At 31.4% G+C, this 15,335-nt stretch overlaps 1 protein-coding gene across 1 annotated transcript; it reads right to left on the minus strand.

Annotated features, from left to right (window-relative positions):
* Positions 1-2,361: 2,361 nt before the first annotated feature.
* On the minus strand, positions 2,362-15,267 carry LOC107448894 (beta-1,4-glucuronyltransferase 1). Its single transcript, XM_016064248.3, has 4 exons — positions 14,842-15,267; positions 13,842-13,965; positions 11,890-12,897; positions 2,362-3,711 (listed from the first exon to the last, which is right to left on the minus strand). The coding sequence occupies exons 2-4, from the start codon at positions 13,911-13,913 to the stop codon at positions 3,517-3,519; spliced, it is 1,275 nt and encodes a 424-aa protein (XP_015919734.2). The 5' UTR covers positions 13,914-13,965; positions 14,842-15,267; the 3' UTR covers positions 2,362-3,516.
* Between the last annotated feature and the right edge of the window lie 68 nt (positions 15,268-15,335).

The raw sequence follows: 15,335 nt of genomic DNA on the forward strand, positions 1-15,335 counted from the left end.
TTTGGGGACCCCTGATCTAGATTATTAACATTACTTTTTTAAAAGTTAAATTGTCTTACCTTTGCTTTAAAAAATATTTAAAGTTGGAAGATTATTATACATATTTTTTTAATCATATTAAGATTTTTTTTCTTTTGGAAAAATAATGTTATACAACCTGCCACTATATTCATTTCTAAAAACAATTTCAATTTAATGTTATTAGGAATGAAACGAATATCTTTTGTTGAATATTGGGTTGGCCGAATGTTCCACAAAGTAACTGAAAAATTATTTTTCAACAGTTTTTTTTGGAGGGAATAGAGGAAATTTTAATAGATTTAATAAAGAATAGTCTAAAATCGTATTTTTATTATACATTATTAGAAGTAGTTATGCATATATTTGCTAACTTATATTCTGAAAGACACATGGAAAAAAGGAATTGGAATTAAATTATTTTATACTGAACCATAAGTTTTGTAATGCTGTTTTTTTTTTCTTTCTTTTTTTTTTAATTATACAAGATCAAGTCAATTTTCTAGATTTTTTTTCTGTTTTAACGAAAGAGGAGCATGCTAATGGAGCGTTTCTAATAGACTTTATTCTTGTATAATCACTTTTTTCTTGTACAGTAAGACAGATATCTAGTAACATAGAAAACTGAGCTTCTCAACGTTAAAATTATATTCAGAACTGAGAACAGTTATTTTTTCTGTTTCTCTTTTGATTTTTAAAGCTTTCTTTCTATCAGCGTTTTTATTATAACATTCTTTAAATAGCTTTTCTAATTAACGTTTTACTTTTCTGGTCACTTTTTTAAAAAAATAGGCAATGTGAAAAAACTGCATTAAGATTTTTAGCGTTAAATCTTTCGTTTAAAAATTAAGAACTATTTTTTTTTTGTTTAGTTTCTATCTAGCTTTTGAAGAAAACTTATGTTTTTTTAGACATTTTTACTATGAGGAGGGTTTTTATTATAGACTTTAATCTTTATTTTTTCTTGAAAATTCGGTAATTGGAAAACTGATATGTTTCGCTTTAAAATTTTCTTTCAAAAATTAAGATCTATTTTTTATTTTTCTTGTTTTGCTTCTGTAAGTAATCTTTTTTTTCTGGTTTAGGATAGCGCTGCATTTTTAAAAGCGTTTCTGATAGACATTTATCTTTTTTAATGTCTTATGGATAATTTTTTTTAAGAATATGGACGTTTTTTATTTTCTATTTTTACAACTTTTTTTTCTTTTAATAGCTGTTAGTCAGTTTTTTTTTATCTTAAATATTTCTAATTAACTTTATATCTAATTATCGTAAACATTTCTATTAAAGTTTTTTCCCTCTACCCCTTACCAATAATACTGCTAAGTTTTGATTATTTTTCTATAATGACTAAACTTATTTCCCTGAAAAAGATAAATTTCTGTGTAAAAAATATTTATGAATGATTTTTTTAAAAAAAACTTGCTATTCAGCTGATTTTTTTCGCCCGAATAATCAGCTATTCGACCAAACCACTATTCGTTACATCCCTAGTTGCTATTTATTATATCATTATAATAATACAAAACAAATGAAATAAAACAAAAGATTTTATAAAAGATTTTCTGAATGATGATTATCTTTTCGTATTAAAAATATCAGAGGTTCACAAATTGTCTTAAGGGATGTTTGGTTACTCCACCTTATTTTTAAATTGCATCACTGCAATGAATTTAACAAACTCTGGTTTAAAAAAATAGATGGTTTCAATATATTTTCGTACAAAGTTGTACATGGTTTACCCCATGCAGCAGGTTTTTTGAAATCTAGTAAAATCTCTATTGAACAATGTTTAAACTTAGGATAGAATTTCTCCAAAGTAATATAGAAATTCCAAATGTAGTAAATATCAGCAAGGATTCTGTATTAGGCACTAAAGAAATGATGCATACAAATAGGCAACAGAAGAAAAAAAATACTTTTATTAGCTGAAGCATAAAAGTTTAGATTAACAAGAAAGATAAAATCTACATATATGAGTTGAAATAGGACTAGTCAATTAAATAAAGCTGGGAATCACACATAAATGAGCCTGAGGTGCCAACATTTCAAACTAGCTATCAGTAATCAGAAGTTTTAAAAAAAACACAGAAGTCTACATAGTTAATGTTTACAAAATTCAAATTAGTGCAATTTTAAGTGTATATACTACTTGATTCTAAATAATATTAATAAAATTATGCATATATTTATTATATTTAAAAAAAAATTATTCCATTATAAAATTAAATTGATTACTAGGAATTAATATTCTAGTTTTTAATTAAATTAGAAAATGCTCATAATATTTCAGATTTGAGTTTGTGCTCTTGCTTTTTTATAGGGAGAAAAATGTTTTATTGCTTTTTTTTATTTCTTGTTTCGATCAATTTTATTACTTAATGTTTTTTTTTTTTAGAAAGGATTGAAGAGTTGAAAAAAATTATTGTAGATTAAATTTAAAAAAAAAAAAGATTCATAACTCCTGGTTGTTATGGGTGGAAACCTTATTTTACAAATAATATGGAAATTCACAAAAACTAATTTTTTGTGAGACCGTAATCTTGACTATGAAAATTTAAATAACAGATAGATTGTAATAGTTGGCACCTCTAAAATGACTCCACATTCGTAGAGATTCTTAACATCTGAATACTATCTAATTAAATATCGAAACACAAATTAAAATAAATTATTTTCAATGTACATTAAGTAGGTTGTTCACAAACAATAAAAAAGATCTTAAATGTCGGCTGAGATTGCATTACCCTAAACGTTCTTTCAAATGTCATTTATTATGTGTGATGAAGGGAACACTTGCTTGATGATAAAAGTCTAAGAGAAAAAGATCACTGTAAAAGAAACACATACACTTTAACACTGCCGTGCAGTAGAAAAAACAACGTAAGTGCTTCACGATGGACTTCAAGTAAAGTGTTTAGACAACTATTTTATTTTTATTGCTAATACTATGAAAATTAAAATACAATTTCAAAACAAAATTTTTTTTTGAAAAAAGGATTGCAAAGTAGCTTATCATAAAAAAATGCCAAATACAGTACAGAACCCGTTATCCGGAAATCAAAAATCCGGAACGAAATTTGATTATTTTTTCCGCCATTTTTTAAAAAAATGTTTTTTTCCTCATAAGATCTTAGGAATTTTCTTTCTTTTTTGAAAGATGTTTACCTTACCATCATTTTGGAAATAATCATTAGTGTATTCCTTCATCCTTTTTTATCTTCTTTTTAAGATTATTTCCAAAAAAAAAAATTTTTTTTTGTTGGGTTTAACAATAAAAAAACGGCTTTTTGTAGCGATTCAGAAAACCGCAAAAATCAGTTATCCGGAATAGCGATGGTCCCGATCGTTCCGGATAATCGGTTCCCTACTGTACATAAAAGTCTCAATTTTGAATTTTTTGTCCCTTATGTTGATTTCTCCATTGCACGGCAGAACAGGTGAGCACTATAAAACATTCAACTGCTATAATTATAAATACAATAAACTTCGCAAAAACTAATAACATTTACGAGAGGAATCTGGATATTTTTCTTTAAGTTCTGTCTTGAATTGGCGAAACAAAACTCTATTTCTTTCTTGATCAACATCTTTATCCTTATGAAAGGAATTTTGTGTCTTTAAGCCACGGTGAACTACAAAACCATTGTTTAAAACAGAGAATTTGTAGCCAGCAACATGTAGCTCACACACCTATAGGAAGACGAAAGTCAATTAGAGAAAGCAAAAATTAAAATTTCTAGAAGGAAATATAATTTGGGTCAGTGCTAAGGATTTCAAATACAAATCTTAAAAATTTTTTATGATTAATTTTTTTCCCATAGAAAAATATTTTACAGTAGTTTGCGTTTCAGGCTTATATTATTTGGACCCAATTCTAATTTATTATTGTAATCAAATAAAAAATAATGATTTGTTTAGAAAAAATCATTTAGACGTAATTTTGAGGTTCGAGTTAAATATATTTTTTCTTTCCGGTGGAAAATTTACGCCAAATTTACGATTTTATTGCATGTGGCGAATGCTTTAGTGCGGGCCCTGATAAGATCACACCTTTATATAGAATGTGTTCCAAAAGGGTATGCAAATAAATATTTAAGTTAACAAAATTCAATGAGTCATGAGACAGATATATATCTGAAAACATTAAAACCTATTTGATTACTGGTGAAAACAGAAAAGTTGAAAGGCAATTGATAGAAACACCTTTAAGTTTGATCGTGAAATCAAACGTTTTTTTAATTTTATTTTATAACTGTCGTTGAACAGCTTCTCCATTTTTGGGTTTACGATCATCAATGCCATAGCCATGAAATGTTGAACTTAACCTAGAAGACAAGGAAACAAGTCCTGGATCAAGCATTCGGACAAACTAGTCTTTGTAAAGGCTTAATGACGGAACTAATCCACATTTGCCATACATGGAGAGGAAACGCACAAAAATCTACTTTAGCCCGACATCAAGGGGAATCTAATCCATGATCGTTTCCCACTGAGAATATTTAACTTTGGAGCTGTGGGAGCCATTAGCAGAATTCGTATTGGCTGGCCATCACCAGGATTCAAACCTTCGTTAGGAGGGTAATCTTCTGATCCATCATTGTCAATCAAACTGGTTCTGATGGGTTATTTTCCTCATTGGTTATAGAATAGGTTTCAATGTTTTATTTTTTCTCTTTTAACCATTTTTTTATGGCACCTAGCACAGCATCTGCTATTCTGGTTCCTAAGTTGTCCTAGTTGAATATTAATTTGCAACCCAGAATGTGTTTACTGTTAAGAAGTATTTTAAAAATAATGGTAGATTTAATAAAATGGGTCAATCCAGAATTTTGAGGAGATTTTGACTAGATGAGTAACTGGAAGCTGGAATTTTTAAAAAAAAATTTAATGCCAATTTGACATTTAATTTTAATTGGATTCATTCCTCTGTAATATTTAACTCTTTGATTTACATTTCAAATACAGCATGCCATGGACTTTGAGCAAAGTTTCTGACGGGGTCAATTTGACTAGCAAAGTGATATGCTTATGGAAGCATATTGTACCAAAAATGCATAATTTCTTTTGCATTCACTATAAGAGAATAAAGTGACAAATTCGTGCAAAACTTTTACCCCTGTGAATAGAACCCTGAAGCCATTACGCTTGTAAAAATGTATTGCACTCAGTACAATATTTACGCAATGGCACACCCGGGCAGTGCCCGGGGCCCTTGAGAACCTTACTTTTTAAAAATTGCATTAAGAAAAAGAAAAGATAACAACATTGCATTATATAATTTTTTTAAATATTGGGCTGTTCGGAAAGTAATTTCGTTTTGGGGGGGGGGGAATGAAAGACAATTTTCGTATAAGGAATAAATATTTTACTAAATTATTTATTGGCCATTCTGGTCCAACACCGTTTGCCATCCTTTTGGTAGTAGCATGATTGCATGCTCATAAAATCTTTGGTCTTTGCTGGCAAAAAAACTGATCCAGGTGATTTTTGACCTCTTCATTTGAAGTAAAGGTTTCGCAGTCCAAAAAATGTTGTAGCGACCGGAACAAATAATAATCCGAAGGCGCCAGATCTGAAAAATATGGTGGGTGTGGCAGTGCGTCCCATTCAAGTTGTATAAGCTTTTGGCGAGTGACCAAACTTGTATGAGGTCTCACATTATCTTGGTGGAACACTATACCTTTTCTGTTGATTAATTCTGGCCTTTTTTGTTCAAGAGCATCATTCAGTTTGTCCAGCTGTCGACAATAGACTTCCGAATTAAGTGTTGTTTTATCCGGTAAAAGCTAAATAAAAAAAACTATTCCTTTAAAATCCCATCCAACAGACAGCATCACCTTTTTTTTGATGGATATTGGCTTTCGAAATGCTTTGAACCACTTCATCTTTTTTGCTTCATGATCTCTTGAGTTTGACATTGTTATAAACAACCCATTTTTCGTCCCCAGTAATGATGCGCTTCAAAAATGGATCATTTTCATGACGTTTGCGAAGCGAATCACAGACGTCAACGCGACGACACAAATTTCTCTCCGTGAGAACATGGGGAACCTATATCGAGCTTATACCCAGGCCTTTCAAGTGGTCATAAACAGTTGAATTCGATAAATTTAACCTCTCACCGATCTCGTGTGTTGTTATTCGCCGATTTGCATCAACTAATGCCTTCATCGTGTCCTTATCAGTTTCAACGGGTCTTCCAGAACGTGGTGCATCTTCGACATCAAAATTGCAGAATCGAAATTTTGCAAAACAATTCTGACACTGGCGTACTGTCAACACATCTTATTCATACACATCGGTAAATTTCTTTCTGGCATGAACAGAATTGGCGATCGAAATGGGCTGCAGGTGGCGTAGAGCAGAACTCTTTTCCTATGGCAACACTTCACATGCTTTCCCCATTAGCGTGTGGAAAGTCATAGAGGAAGGAAGTACGTTAGTTTCTCTCTTGATTTTCATATAGATTAAAATCTTTCAACTTGAAACACTATATGAAACTGAAAACTGCATTAAACATAGTTCTAAAGAAAAGTATCATGGAAATTTTAAAAAATATTTTGATTAAATAAAAAGGGAAAATATCGTAGTACATTCCTATACAACTGAAAAGAGGAGGAGAGGGAAGGGAGAAGGGCTAAAGGCATGAAACCGGTCTTTCCCCATCGCGATCGCGAATTTTTACCTTTTCTATAGTAAAAAAGTGAAATATGGCGAAAATGCTGTTTATTGCTCTCCATATTTAAAACAGCACCACCCAAAAACTGCTGCGTAGAATTAATCGAACTTCTTCACACACAAGCCTTGCCATATCAGCTCTCAAAACATATAATGATAATGCTGCTTAAGTGTGAAGTTGGGTTCGAAAAAATACAATTAAATCCTCTGTCGGAAAAACGAAATTACTTTCCGAACAACCCGATAAATATATTCTCGTGTAAAAAGTGTGCCTTCTTTTCTACAAATAGTGATTGATTATCATGCAAACACCAATAGCTTGAACAGTTTATCACTAGGAAAATTTAAAAAGTCAACTACAATCTATTTTTCTATGTTAAAATGAAGTTTTTAGATACTCAACTCTCTAATCCATAATGTCATTAAATATGCTTTTATTTTTAACATTCTGTGCCCGGGGGCCCTGCTTGCACTTGAAAAGCACCATACTTTTTAAAATCTGTTCTACGAGGGTAAAGCAGTGAGTGCTTAAACAATTTTTATCCATAGTAAAGGCAGATGTGGAGTCAGGAAATGATTAAGTTCACGAATTACACTTAATTTATGAACGACACTTAATGTTGCACTTAATTTATGCAGGAAACTGCAGTGTACCAGGTCTAGGCACAGTTTTTACTACTGCATTTTGAACTTAAAATACATATTGGGATGGACTAAGGAGCAACAAAGACTGGTGAGTTCGCACACACCAATATTTTCAGTCAATGGTTAAAGTCGAAGATAAGACAGATAAAAAAAGAGGGAGAAAAAGTAAATAGCAACAAAAAGGAAAGAAAAAAAAAACACAAAATTAAAACTGGAAAAAAAAAGTTTTTTTCAATTAGTTAGGGCATTTTGATTAAAAAGTATACAGGGCTAATTGGTTAAGTTTAATAGTGGTTGGGGCTCACCATTGCGTAAATTAGTCTTTTTTTTTCAGGATTTCCTCATATTCTTTTAGCAAATTAATCAGGTGAGTTGCCTTCTGTTTCAACTTTGGATTCTTTTAGATAGATCTCTTCCAGGCTATGAAAAATTCCAACTTTGGTTATTTAAAGTGGTNGGCCATTCTGGTCCAACACCGTTTGCCATCCTTTTGGTAGTAGCATGATTGCATGCTCATAAAATCTTTGGTCTTTGCTGGCAAAAAACTGATCCAGGTGATTTTTGACCTCCTCATTTGAAGTAAAGGTTTCGCAGTCCAAAAAATGTTGTAGCGGCCGGAACAAATAATAATCCGAAGGCGCTAGAACTGGAGAATATGGTGGGTGTGGCAGTGCATCCCATTCAATCTGTGAAAGCTTTTAGCGAGTGACCAAACTTGTATGAGGTCTCACATTATCTTAGTGGAACACTATACCTTTTCTTTTGATTAATTCTAGCCTTTTCTGTTCAAGAGCATCATTCAGTTTGTCCAGCTGACGACAATAGACTTCCGAATTAAGTGTTGTATTATCCGGTAAAAGCTTAAAAAAACTATTCCTTTAAAATCCCACCCAACAGACAGCATCACCTTTTTTTGATGGGTATTGGCTTTCGAAATGCTTTGAACCACTTCATCTTTTTAGCTTCATGATCTCTTGACTTTGACATTGTTATAAACAACCCATTTTTTTGTCCCCAGTAATGATGCGCTTCAAAAATGGATCATTTTCATGACGTTTGCAAAGCGAATCACAGACGACAACGAGGTGACACAAATTTCTCTCCGTGAGAACATGGGGAACCCATATATCGAGCTTAAACCCGGGCCTTTCAAGTGGTCATAAACAGTTGAATTCGATAAATTTAACCTCTCACCGATCTCATGTGTTGTTATTCACCGATTTGCATCAACTAATGCCTTCATCGTGTCTTTATCAGTTTTAGCGGGCCTTCCAGAACGTGGTGCATCTTCGACATCAAAATTGCAGGATCGAAATTTTGCAAACCAATTCTGACACTGGCTTACTGTCAACACATCTTATTCATACACATCGGTAAATTTCTTTCTGGCATGAACAGAATTTTTACCTTTTCTACAGTAAAAAAGTGAAATATGACGAAAATGCTGTTTATTGCTCTCCATATTTAAAACGGCACCACCCAAAAACTACTGCGTAGAATTAATTGAACTTCTTCACACACAAGCCTTGCCATATCAGCTCTCAAAACATATAATGATAATGCTGCTTAGGTGTGAAGTTGGGTTCGAAAAAATACAATTAAATCCTCTGTCGGAAAAACGAAATTACTTTTCGAACAACCCGATAGATATATATTCTCGTGTAAAAAGTGTGCCTTCTTTTCTACAAATAGTGATTGATTATCATGCAAACACCAATAGCTTGAACAGTTTATCACTAGGAAAATTTAAAAAGTCAACTACAATCTATTTTTCTATGTTAAAATGAAGTTTTTAGGTACTCAACTCTCTAATCCATAATGTTATTAAATATGCTTTTATTTTGGACATTCTGTGCCCGGGGCCCCTCCTTGCACTTGAAAAGCACCATACTTTTTAAAATCTGTTCTACGAGGGTGAAGCAGTGAGCGCTTAAACAAATTTTATCCATAGTAAAGGCAGATGTGGAGTCAGGAAATTATTAAGTTCACGAATTACACTTAATTTATGCAGGAAACTGCGGTGTACCAGGTCTAGGCACAGTTTTTACTACTGCATTTTGAACTTAAAATACATATTGGGATGGACTAAGGAGCAACATAGACTGGTGAGTTCGCACACACCAATATTTTCAGTCAATGGTTAAGGTCGAAGACAAGACAGATAAAAAAAAGAGAGAGAAAAAGTAAATAGCACAGGGGTGATTGTGAGTCCAAGTCAAAATTCCAGAAAATTTCTTGAGTTAAAAAAAAAAAAAACTTTTTAAATTGAAAAAAATTAAAACAAGGCTTTTTTCTCTTTTTTTCAATATTTCTTAGGTTAATTAAAATATATTTAAAATTTACACATACCTATACCATTTACAGATACCTATGATGACCTGGAGAAGTAATTAAAGTTTACAAATATGTCTTTCTTTCTTGAGTTTATAATTATAACAACTATTTACTGACAAAAAATGAATATTAATCATGAACATAAGCTTAGAAAGTATCTCTCTGGCTCTCCCTTACAAAAAAATAAAATAAACTGCGTTTTTAAGTTCCATCTTTGAAAATTTTATTTCCGGAAACTTCTGTGATCAATGATTTTTTAAAACGTCTGGACCTTCGATCTCCGGAAACTTCCGGATCACTGTTAGCGAAAATTCCGGAAATCCGGATTTTTTCCGGAGCACAATCAGCCCTGATAGCAACAAAAAGGAAGAAAAAAAACACAAAATTAAAACTGGAAAAAAAAAATTTTTTTTCTATTAGTTAGGGCATTTTGATTAAAAAGTATACAGGGCTAATTGGTTAAGTTTAATAGTGGTTGGGGCTCACCATTGCATAAGTTAGTCTTTCTTTTCAGGATTTCCTCATATTCTTTTAGCAAATTAATCAGGTGAGTTGCCTTCTGTTTCAACTTTGGATTCTTTTAGATNTTCCGAACTATAACTAGATACGCTTTAAACAGGCTATGCTCTGTAAGGAAGAGGATAAGCTGTCTATTCCATTCTACTGGTTTGAATGAGACACCTGGTAAAATTTCTCTGATTAATATTCCCGATTTCGGTTTATGATGGTGACTTCATGTAGGTGGAAATCAAAGTGAACTTAAGCTTGTGGAGACGAATTGCACTCAAAATATGTGATACCACATGAGCTCAATTTTTACCCCTCTATGTCTATTCATTATTCAGGTAGATTTTGACTAATTATTTATTAGTCTTACTTAATATTCTGAATCAATAAAGAATGCCTATCTCTGTTTTGGTGAAGTGGTAAGTCTGTGCACCACTTTCAATCTGCACTTATAATACTAACAACACGGATTCAGAGTCAAAGCCATGTGCAGTGCACTTGTCAATGTAAAACTACTGAGCAGTGTATTAATATTAAAATAAAAGCATGTTATACAGCTAGACAAATTCATGGAAATTCTTATGCGAATGTTAAAATGAATTTCTTTACCTTTGCATGTGCTCTATCCACCTAAATCATGACAACTTTTCACAAGAATCTCAGGAGAAATGATTTTTTTCATCACAATAAATTAAAATTTTAACCAATATAAGCAGCATATCTTATAAAAATTACTGAAAATATAATAATATGAAACAGACATTTGAAATTATAATAAATTTCAAGCTTAAACCTAATAGGATGTAATAAAGTTCTGATTTGAAATAGCTGCATTTTCATTGCATGTTTTTATTTTTCGATTTGTTACTTTTGCTCTTTTTATAGAGAATTTGGTATTTCCTAAAAATTTAAGAAATTTAATTTCTCATATTAATGTCATTGCTGTCAGGATTAAGCTTTGCAATCTCTCTAAAATGAAGAATCCATAAATCCCCATCACTGTAATTTTCATTCTTCTAACAGATGATCCGCAGGTAATGTAACAGAAATCATGATAATCTTTGCAGTTTCTCATGTCCAGCTTAAATAAACAATAAATTCTCATTTAAGCTACTTATATATGAATTTATTATTTCATTACCATAATAAATAATGCTATCAAGTAAGGTTTTCCAGAGAAAATATGTTTTTTTATCTCAGTTCTCACTAAATGATTAGAATAGAACACAGTTGTACTGAGTTAAACTACCTTATAATGATTCCTGATGTAATGAAGAAATATTTGGTTGATACAATTTTAAATCTATTGGGACACTTTTAGTGTGCAAACCTCAGTTTTAGACACCAATATCGAAAAAAAACAAACATTTAATATTCCAAAAACAATTAAAAGTCAGTATGAGTCATATAGCGAAAACGTGAACTTATTTTTTTTCAAAAGCAAGTGTGCAAATGACGAAGTTTTTGTGACATAAGTTTTATTCGAAGAACAATAACACAACAAAGCAACAGGGAGGCAGTTCAAAGCAAAATTAACTTATTTTAAACTATACAGTGTACAGAAGTAAAAATTTAAAAAAAAAAGTCAATATTAGAATTTAGTTTAAACGAACTTATGAGCACTCGGTTACAACGAGCAAATATTATGGTATTTGTTATGAGTGAATTAAATAAATCTTTAGTTTGAGAGGCTATAATACTTACTTGACTTATTCTGTTAAAGCCATACTGACGAAATCTTTCATCATAGAGAGGAACATTGTTTCTGGCAATATAAAAAGGTTCCCATGGGTCTCTCCACAGGACCTCAAAAAGAACATCTAGCTTCTTAGAGAGAGGCTCTCTTTGCCAAGCTTCATAGTCTGTATGCTTTTGGCACTTCCAGCATAGTTCAAAATAAAAAGGCCTCGCCTCCATCGCCTCGACTTGTTGAAGAAGTTCAGTTTTTGTTTTTGGCACATTTTTATCTTCTTTAATCTCAAATGCAGGCACAACATAAACAGTTTTATCATCTTTACTGGAATCAAAGAAAAGCTTTCTCTCTTTTGCAAACTGCAAGAAGTCCCCATACAGGTTTTCACTTGGCACCATATCAATGTCAATCATGAACACAAAATCTGTAAGGGCACTTCTCCTGGCAACATTTCGAAGCAGGTTGTTAGGATATGCTACCCCCAGCGCATAATTCTTACCAATGTTAATTTTCTGGAGATTATTTGATAAGAAGTCACAAGAATTTACTTCAGGATAAGAGGAGGGGAGAGCATTATTTGTGGGGCCATTTAGGGGATAGACTAAATGGAAACTAGTGTTAAAACGAACAGAAGGATGACATCGCCTCAAGTGAAGAATCGTCTCTACAGCTAGGAGTACATCTTCTGTCAGGCTGAAGACTGCCACTGATATGGGTCCTTGCCAGGTGGATGCTAGCATATGAAGGTGGTGCAATCCATTGATGGTCGTTTGAGTTGCAAGAGTGAGCCTATTGTTACCAGAAGGGTGGACAACACCCTCGATGAGATAATTAATTATGTGAAACTCTCCTGATGAATCCAGAACACTACTCTGGCGAACTGACCGCATCATACTAGCTCTATCTTTCTGGATTTCGCTCTCCTGGTAGACAACATTGGTTTCCCAGCCATGGGTTTCTCTTTGATGACGTCGATTCTTTCTAGCTTCCAGCCTGCTCAACAATGTCATATGTATAACCTGTTACCAAAAAAGAATTTTTACAAAATTATTATGGAAACAGTGGTCAGATACCAATGACATTTCACTCAGACTACTATAAAACAATAGTCAGACCGTAAACCATAAATCGGACAACCATTCCTTTACACTGATTGCTGGTCTTCAGACCAACAATCAGCGTAAAGAAATAATATGCGTCTTTTTTTTTTTCCTTTTTTTTGCTACAAAATTTGTTTTCATGCTTTGGTCCATGTATAGATACATATATTCTTACAAAAGAGAAGCATATTTTATTATAATTGTGACAATACACATTCTCTGTATTGTAATTCTTTATTATTAATAGCAACATGTTAATGAATCAGTGAAAATGTGTTCAAACTAGTAACATCTTTCAGTTACTGGTCCATCAAAACAGTGACTAAAATTTCACCCAATTTCTACCCCTGTAGAAACCATATTACAGAAAATTTTTGAAATCTAAGGAAGTCATCTATGAAATGTACATAATTTAGGCAAGTATTTCAGCTATTGAGAATTGAACTCAGGATCATTTATTTGTAACTGATAATGAATCATAACTGATAATGATAGAATCATAATGAAATGAATAGAGAAAATTTTTTGATTTTGCTGTTGTGCTTTCCGAACTATAACACAAAGTGATTCTTAAAAAAATTTTCAGTAAAAAGGTATTAAATTCTTTTATATCTTTCTGTGTAGAATTATTCTGTAATCCAATGTGTAACAAAAAACATTAAAAGGAATAATCTTTTTTCTGAATTACATAATTATTTCACCATATTAATTCAAGTAAAACAGTTTGCAACATTACCATGTTCTTCCATTAAGTCAGCAATTTTTTTGACACTGACAGTGTCTCCTTTACTAAAATTCCATTGTGTATGTGATTATTTTTAAATTCAAATAAAAGAAAACAAAAACATTAAGTTAATTATTACCTGAAGTATGGCAATAATCACAACTAAGAAAATGACAGCCTTTTTCCATAATGCTTGGATCATTTTTGCCATGAGGACATCCGATTTTAATGATCTTAAATCATTGTCATCAAAACAGAAAATTCTAAAATGAAATTTTTATGGAAATCAGTAGTAATATACTAATAAAACATTTTATTTCACCTTCAAACTAAAAAAAGATTATTACATTCACAATACATCAATGTCAGATTGGCCACTCTCCAGAGAAAGCCAAATCCCCTGACATTTCCAGAATAAAAATGTCGAATTACTATAACAATTTGACTGTATTTTTAAATAAAATATTTTGTTATTTTTATTTCATCCGTTATATTTTTATTTGTTGCATTGTCATCTGTTGGCGAAAGGCAATGGTTGTTTGCAACAGAAACCTTGACTCCATGATTTACATAACACATATTTAAAGTTTCACCCGTGTCTGTTCTGTAGAACCAGAACTATGAGTACTGTGACTTTAATTTTAACCACCCTGTATATTCATTACCTAAATGCAGAAAATTGTCAATTTCTTCAATCTAAATTCATTTATTATATAGGCTCATAAAAAATTTATTATAGAAAAAAATAATCAAAAATTCTAATTTCAATTAAATAAATTCAGTATTAATTTTATTAAAATAGGTCTACATAGGTATTAATCATTTCATAAAGTGTTTATTATTAAGAAGTTTAATGCCTTATTAATAATGCATTGAAACAGACTAGGTGTTAAATTTTTGTAATTATTACTAATGCTCCAAGAAACTTCAGAATAGATTGTGAATTTATCTTAGAACTCAAGGTTTTCCAGTGGTACTAGAATTCCAAGTTTTTCCCGTTTTCAGAGAGAGTAGGCACCATGGATCTGCATATGATGTAGTGCTATCTTACAGGATGGATCTTAGAATAATATATTATAATAATATTACATATATATATAGCAAAATAAGTTTTTTTAATGTATGGAAGGTAAACTCACTTTATTCAGATCCTAGAAAAAGGTTTTCTAGATGATAAGAATCAGTGATATTTAATTGCTTTTTTTTAAATATTCGCTACATTATTTTGTTGTAAATAAACGAAATAATCACGAATCAATTACACTATCTAGTTTTATTTCAAACTGAAACATTTATGCATTTAGCATTAATGTTAAATTAACTAGACTAGAGATTATATATTCATAATAATCAGAGCAATTAAGCTTTAAAAAATTTCACTGCAAAAATAAATTTCCATATTTTGTAATTTTCTAGCCGAAAATTACCAAACATATTATAAAATTAACTCAAAACTCATTTAGTTTAGGTTACGGTATGGCACTTTTTATTTTATATAAACGCTTCCGGCTACCTAATTCATCGAGATCAAAGTGCGCAAAGCAAAATATGAATACGCAACCCTGAATTTCGTTTTCGCTAACTACGATTCTATTTTAACGCCATCTATAAAATAATTTGATCACAAATATCT

The sequence above is a fragment of the Parasteatoda tepidariorum genome, chromosome 8 (genome assembly GCF_043381705.1).
Source record: "Parasteatoda tepidariorum isolate YZ-2023 chromosome 8, CAS_Ptep_4.0, whole genome shotgun sequence".
NCBI classification, from domain to species: Eukaryota; Metazoa; Arthropoda; class Arachnida; order Araneae; family Theridiidae; genus Parasteatoda; species Parasteatoda tepidariorum.